The sequence below is a fragment of the Molossus molossus genome, unplaced genomic scaffold (assembly GCF_014108415.1).
Source record: "Molossus molossus isolate mMolMol1 unplaced genomic scaffold, mMolMol1.p scaffold_m16_p_16, whole genome shotgun sequence".
NCBI classification, from domain to species: domain Eukaryota; kingdom Metazoa; phylum Chordata; class Mammalia; order Chiroptera; family Molossidae; genus Molossus; species Molossus molossus.
Genome location: NW_023425351.1, coordinates 11,813,770 through 11,821,624, shown reverse-complemented (window position 1 = coordinate 11,821,624; position 7,855 = coordinate 11,813,770). Strand labels below are relative to the sequence as shown.

Genomic DNA, 7,855 nt, shown 5'->3' with positions numbered 1-7,855 from the left:
GGTGTAGCCCCAAATGGAAATATAGCGAGTCTGACCAGCCTCCAGCCTCACTTTTTTTTTTTTTTAAACAAATGAGTATACCCTAGCTTTCAGGAAACAAAGGAGTATCAGAGATTGGGTATTAGTGGTTTTGGCGCTCATTCTTTGCACTTCACTACAGTGCCCCAAGAGCAGAAGACAAAGCCAGACTGCAGGGGCCGTGCTGCAGAGCTGGGCCTGAGAACGTTTCCCCGAGGTGACCTGGACACCCAGCAGGAAGAGCACCACGGGGCCCTGCGCACCGAGCATGCGGACACCAGGGAGCGGAGTCGGGGAAAGAGAAGGTCAGTTCAGGCCGCAGTTCCGTCACAGCCAATCGGGTGGACAGAGAAGCAGGACACTGTGACGTGCTGAGGGGAGAGCGGCCAGGGCGGGGCAAGACAACTGGCCCCTGGGCCGTGGGCGCGTGGAGAGGCGGAGGGTGGCGCGGCGCCACGTGTGCGCGCACGCGCCTGAGCGCGCGCCCGGTGGGGCGGGCCGGGACTTGCCGCTCTCACGCCCTTGGGCCGGGCCGGGCGCCGGCTCTGCTTTCCGCTTCCGAGGCACGTTGTCCGTGGAGCCAGCCGGTGTATGTGCGGCAATAACATGTCTGCCCCGCTTCCCGCCGTCGTGCCAGCCGCCCGGAAGGCTACCGCTGCGGTGAGTGGTGGCGGCCGGAGCTCAGAGGTCCGGCTCGGTTCACGGCCCGCGACTGTCCCTCGGGCGGAGTCGACTTCGCAGGCGGGTTGGCAATCTGGCTGTGGACGCTCCGCCCTGACGGGAGGAGGTGGAATGGTTCGCGTCCCGGCCGGCTGTGTGGGGAGAGCGCTGAGCTCGCGGCCGCGCGGAGGGGCAGCCCCGCCACCTCTCCCCGGCCGGAGCCGAGCCCTCTGCATTGCGGAGCGGGGTGGCCCGCGGACTCTGGCCGCCCGCCAGGGCCGCCGTGACCTGCGTTAGTGCAGAGGCGCCCCGATTCGAGGTGGCATTATCGCATGTCTCTCTTGTTTGTGGATGTGGAAGTCCTAAGTCCGCAAAACAGGGAAAAAAAGACTTTTTCTTACCTTGCATTTTCATCCTAAATTAAAGAAGTTTGGAGATTTAGTGTCCTGTAAAATCAGAGGTGCTGTTTTTTAGAAAACTGTACTTAAGGATCTCAAACTTATTTTTATCTCCGGAAGTTCCTTTTTGTGATGGAAAATTCTACAGTATAAATGAGACCTTTCATCGTTTGACTTGAAAGAGACTTTTTCTTAGAATGTGATTATTTGCCCTTAAGAATGTCTAAGTGGGACCTCGTTCCGTGCAGAAACCCCACATCAATTATGGTAGGAACAAAAAGGAGCGAAGTATCTTTGTCATTTAAGAGATGTCTGTAGAGATTAATTAACTTGCTGAAGAAAGTGTTTTGTAATTTGGGCATCTACCTTAACCAAAGCTACCGTGTGTAACAATTCCACATAGGTTTATTTAGGCATTGCTTATTAATTTTCCCTCTTTTCTTCTAGGTGATTTTCCTTCATGGATTGGGAGATACAGGGTAGGTACCATTATTTTAGCAACAGTAATAAAATGGGGTCATGCAAATCTACCTAAGTGATGAAAGGTTTCATATTTACAAACTCTAGGATTGTATAAAAAAAATTGCTAGCGATATTTCTTATAGTCCAGAAATAAGATACAATCTTTTCATTTTTGAAAATCCCCAGAATTTCCCCCTCAACATCTTGAATTTGTCATTTTTCAACTCCTGTTTTTGGAACATATTAAAATTGCAAACTTCTCCTTGAATTGCTTATGGGTTTTGGATAGCAGAGATGGGTGGAATGTTTGAGCTTTCCAGAGGGTTAAAATTTCAGGGCAGGTTTAGAAAAACTGGTTGATTTTGATAAGAGAAACAATAGCAAGGTACAGTCTACAGCATTCTGAGTGAGAGTTTAGATGTTCCTTTAAAAGAAAAAAAATCAGTTGAAGGGCAAGGAAGGGACTCAAAGATTTATTTGACAAACAGATTTTGTTGTGCTAACTTTTGATGAATGGTATATCTTTCACTTAGGCCTTTTCTATATTGAGAGGTTTTGTTTTTAATTTAAATCAGTGATTATGTTTGAAACTTAGGTAGTTGTTACAAAATTGTAGAATTGGCAGAAGACTGAAATAGATACATTTTGATAAACTAGTCAAAAAACTGTTGAATCATCTTTATATGGAGATATTGGGTTAGAATAATTTTTTTCTTCTTTTCTTTTTTTAGATTAATTTTTAAAGGTGATTCCTAATATTCTTTTATGCTTACTAAGTAGAGGTAACGTGACACGTACGTTGTATGGAGTTACAGAAAAGGTTGTAGGACTATTTTCTGGCATCCAGGTAGTCCTGTGAAAATGACAGATTTATTTTACTATTTATTTATTTTATTAAACAGAGGTATAGAGAAGATCTATTTTATAATCAAACACTTCTTGATGCTGAAAGCTGGGGAGGAACTTTGTACTCTGTAAGTTTCCCATTAAAGAGAGTTTCTAGGCCTGAAGAATCAGCCCAAGAGAAAAAAAAATTTTCAGTGTAGGAAGGTTCTCTGTAAACCCCAATTTAGCCAGATTCCATCAGAGTGTAATGATTAAGGAAATGGACACTATGAGATTAAAACTAACCAAGAGCATCCATGACATATTGACTAAGAATAAGTTTATATTAAAAAGTAAAGATCTCCAGTTCTGGAAGTACTTTGTGAGATAACACTAAAGAAAAACTAATTCTAGTTTGGTTCCATGAATTCATGATGAAATTCAGAACGAACCAATCTAACAAGTGGTAATTTATTGTTTGAGATACTTTTGGAGAACTAAAGTACATTTGTCAGGTTAAGTTGGAGGCTGTTGAGATTAAGCAATTCAGTTTTGTCTCATGGTAAGGCAAAGTTACAATGGCTACTGTGTGAGAAGGTATTTTAAGACCCACAAACGAAGCAGGCAACTCCATAGATTATGACGGAATTTACTATAGGATAATTTACTTACTGGAAGATTGGGTTGGAACAGAAAAGACCATCAGTATGCCCAGATTATGCTCCACTAACAGACCCTGACCTGTCACAGTACTTTTTAAATAGGATAACTAGGGCACTGGTGACTGACCAGAAAAAGGGACAAAGAATGCAATAGGATCAGGGGCTGAACCTCCTAGTGGTCTTGTGATATACTCAGTACTTTCACCAGTTTATTTATCTAGGTTGTCATGCTATTCTGGCTGTTACTAACAAAAATATTTATGGCTACATTTTAAGGAACACAGATAATCATGAACTAAAAAGCTTTGATGTTCTTGCTAGAGACAGAGGTTGGTCAAAGGTCACAGTATGAAACTTAAATCTGGGACACAGAGATGAAGTTGGTTTTGCTTACATCTACATTTATACAAGTTTGTTGCTGTAAAAATGGGCAGCTTTTGTTCTTTTTTGTTGAGGTTCTTTGCAGAACCAGCCACGGTGTGTGCAGTCTGGAAACTTAGGTCTTGCAGTCTGTGTTCTTTGGGTTCCTCATGAAAAAAGTAGTGGCCGAATAAAATTGGGAGACTCGGTATAACTACGTATTTTCTCAATTCTAATATGTCATTTTCCCCACAGTTTTATGTTTCTGAAATTGGGGTACTGATCTTACTACATGTGTGTTTATTGTGGTGGTGACTTTTTGGGGGGGGGGGTGTAAAAAACTATTTTTCCATGATGCCTTTTATAATCTCTAGGAAATATGACATGGCATAGTCTCCTTTTGAAGATTTATAGCCAGTGCACTAGCATGTTTAAAGCTCTGAAAAGTTCTGCAGTAAAGAAACATCTGACCACCAAGTGTTCCTGTTCATAACATATATAATAAACTGTGAAACTAGTATTCAAAGAAATATGTTTTAGACCATGTATGAGATCACAGTTTTCCTTGCAAAATAAAAACAGTTTTTGTGATGATTATGAAAATGTTACATTTGTATTTTAAGAAAAAATTTTAATGCACATATGCTTGAGAAAATAATAAAAAATCAGTTAAAGTCCTACAACCTAGAGATACATATTTATTTTTTATTAAATTCTAAAAAATGCTTTATTTGAAATTATTTCAAATTTATAGAAGTTGCAAGAATAGTACAGATTCCTCAATAACTTCTACCTAGATCCACTAATCTCTACCGAATTTGACTGTTTGCTGAACCCTTTGAGAGTAAATTGCAGATATAATGATTCTTTTTTTTAAAAATATGTTTTTATTGATTTTTGAGAGAGAGGAACAGAGAGAGCGAGAAACATTGATGTGAGAGAGAAACATAAATCAGCTACCTCCTGCAAGCCCCCTCACTGGGAATCAAGTCCAAAACCCGGGCATATGCCCTGACCGGGGAATTGAACCGGGACCTCTCAGTTCATGGGACAATGCTCAATCCACTGAGCCACACCGGCTGGGCAATATAATGATTCTTTATTTCCAAACACTTTAGCATGTATCTCCTAAGAACAGGAGAGCCTTTTCTATAACCACAGAACAGTTTTTAGATTCAAGACACTTTGTATTATTTAATATTTAATATTAGTATCTATTACACTGTATATTCACATTTTGCCAGTTGTCCTAGTAATGTACATGATAGTAACCTCCCACCCCCATCCCGCAATTCTCAGTCACAGGATCTCCTGGACCATTCCTCAGCTCTTCTTTATCTCTCATGACACTGACATTTTTGCAGAGATCAGGCTAGTCCCTCAATTTAGGTTTGTTTGATATGTCCTTATGATTAGATTCAGTTTGTGCATTTTTGGTATAAATACCATATAGGTGATATGTTCTGTTCATTGCATCACATTAAGAGACAGTGATGCACTTTGTTCCATTATGGATGCTAATTTGGATCACTTGATTAAGGTGATACCTTCCAAGTTTCTCTACTGCAGTTGTTTTCCCTTGTTTGGTAAAAAGTAAGTTGTGGGGCCCTGGCCGGTTTGGTTCAGCGGTTAGAGCGTCGGCCTGCGGTCCAGAGAGATCCGGGTTTGGTTCCCGCTAAGGGCATGTACTTCGGTTGCAGTTTGTCCCTAGCCCTGGTTGGTCATGCGGGTGGCAGCCATTCTATGTGTCCCTTTCACATCCATGTTTCTCTCTCCCTCTTTCTTCCTCTCTCTCCCTCCCACTCTATCTGAACAAAAAATGGAAAAATGTCCTCAGGTGAGGATTTAAAAAAAAAAAAAAGTAAGTTGTGGGGAGATACTTTGAGATGATACAAATATACATCAGACTTTCACCTAATATTTTTATAACATCAACTGGTAATTCTTGGCTCGAATCAGTGGTTACTGTGATGTGATTTTCTAACTGTCACTTGTAAGTTTATTAGTTTGCCCTTCCCCATTTACTTAGTATAGACTCAGATTTATTTAATGGGTTATATTCCATTATTGTTATTATGTTTTAAACTTTTCTTTTAGAAAAACTTTAGACTTATATAAAAGCTACAGAAATAGTATTTACAGCTCCTTATACCCTTCACTTAGATTACACAATTTGTAACATTTCTGAAACTGCCTCATTACTGCATAATACTTCAGTGTATATTTTGTATGTACAAGGACACTCCCGTATAACCACAGAATAACGATCAGTCAAGAAGTTTACATTGATTTAATACTACTATTAAATTCACCAACCTCAGTCACATTTCCTTGGTTTGTGTCAGTAATGGGTCTGGGACCCAATTTAGAATCTTATTGCATGTAGTTATGTTTCCTTAGTCTCTTTCAGTTTAGAGCAGTCTTTCTTTGTCTTTAATGACTGACACTTCCAGAATACAGGCCAATTGCTTTGTAGAATGTTCCTCAGTTTGGGTTTATGTGATGTCTCCTCTCATTTAAACTTCTTGGCAGGAACAGAAGCATTGCTGTATTTGTCTCAGTGCATCGTATCAGGCACACACTTGATTTTTGTATCTTTACTGGTGATACTACATTTTATCACCTGGTTAAGATAGTGCCTGCCAAGTTTACCACAGTAAAGTTAATACTTAAGAAATATTTTGTGGGACATACTTTGATATTATGAAAATATGTGTTTCCTACCAAATTTTCATCCATTAACCATTCCTGACTGAATCTATTATCATGATAGTTGCCAAATAACGATCTTTTAAAATTTTTTGTTCTAAATTTATTTATTGGCAGTCTACTTTGGGGTAGAGCTTTCTCCCTTATTTATAATGTATGCATGTATTCATTTATATGTTTAGAAATTTTAAATTAGTACAGACTCTTGAATTTCTGTTTTACTCTGAAGGTTACTATCTGTTGTTAAATCTATCATTATTTATTTTGATACTTAACCTGTCCTATTTTTGGCCAGTGGATGCCCCTTCAAGCTGGCTCTTCTGTCTTTGGGACATGTCCCATAATTCCTTGAGCAGTTTCTTGTTTTTGGTGCAACAGGATCTTTTCCAGAATTATCTTCTGTTTTTCCTGCCTCAGTCCTAGATTCAGCCATTTTTTTCAAGAGCCCTGGCACCTTTTAGTGGAGAATGTCATTGAGGAACCAAGATCTGAGTGCTATGTGTGCTTATTGCTATAGTTGTTACTTCTAGACTGTTGTCCCCCCACATGCCCCTTCCACCCAGCTCCTTCCCCACCAACGCCTTCACCACGCTATTGTCTGTGTTCTTGGGCTATGCATATATGCATATGAGTTCTTTGGTTAATCTCTTCCTGTCCCATGCCTCCATGCCTCTGGACCTATTTTGTTCATCAGTTTATTTTGTTCATTAGATTCCACATATAAGTGAAATCATGTGATATTTGTTTTTCTCTGACTGGCTTCTTTCACTTAGCATAATGGTCTCCAGGTCCATCCATGCTATTGCAAAGGGTAAGAGATCTTTCTTTTTTACAGCTGCATAGCATTCCATTCTGCACATGTACAAAGCTTTTTTATCCACTTTTCTACTGATGGGCTCTTGGGCTATTTCCATATCTCAGCTATTGTAAATAATGCTGCTGTTAATGTAGGGGTACATATATTCTTTCTGACTAGTATTTTGGGATTTTTACAATATATTCCCAGATGTGGGATCACTGGGTCAAAAGGCAGTTACATTTTTAATTTTTGGAGGAGACTCCATACCGTTTTCTATAGTGGCTGCACCCCAGTCTGCACATTCCCACCAGCAGTAGGGTTCCTTTTCTCCACATCCAACAGCACTTGTTGTTTGTTAATTCATTAATGGTAGCCATTCTGGCAGGTGAGGTGATACTTCATTGTAGTTTGAATTTTCATCTCTCTGATGATTAGTGACGTTGAACTTTTTTTGTATGTCTGTTGACCATACTATGTGTCCTCATAGGAGAAGTGTCTATTTAGGTCCTTTGCCCATTTTTAAATTTGATTTTTTGTCTTCCTTTTGTTGAGTTTCATGAGTGTTTTATATATTTTGGCAATTAACCCCTTATCACATGCATCATTGGTGAATATGTGCTCATGCTCTAGGAGATGTATCAGAAAATTCTGCTCCTTGAGATGTCTGAGATTTTACTACCTATGTTTTCGTCTAGGATTTTTATGGTTTCATGACTTAGATTTAAGTCTTCTATCTGTTTTGAGTTTATTCTTTGTATGGTGTAAGTTGGTGGTCTTGTTTCTTTTTTTTCACGTAATTGTCCAGTTTTCCCAACTGGACAATTGAATAGATTGTCTTTATTCCATTGTGTGCTCCTTGCCTCTTTTGTAAAAAATTAATGGACTATAATGGCGTTAATTTCTTGCATATGTTCTGTTCCATTGATCTATATGCCTGTTCTTGTGCCAGTACTAGACTGTTT

At 39.7% G+C, this 7,855-nt stretch overlaps 1 protein-coding gene across 1 annotated transcript in view; it reads left to right on the top strand.

The window, feature by feature from the left end:
• The first annotated feature begins 523 nt into the window (after positions 1-523).
• The window catches only part of LYPLA1 (lysophospholipase 1), a 29,775-nt gene continuing 22,443 nt past the window's right edge, over positions 524-7,855 (top strand). Inside the window, exons 1-2 of the mRNA XM_036264144.1 lie at positions 524-678; positions 1,524-1,555. Coding sequence (XP_036120037.1) covers positions 610-678; positions 1,524-1,555 — 101 coding nt within the window. The 5' untranslated portion in view covers positions 524-609. The remainder of the gene's footprint in view (positions 679-1,523; positions 1,556-7,855) is intronic.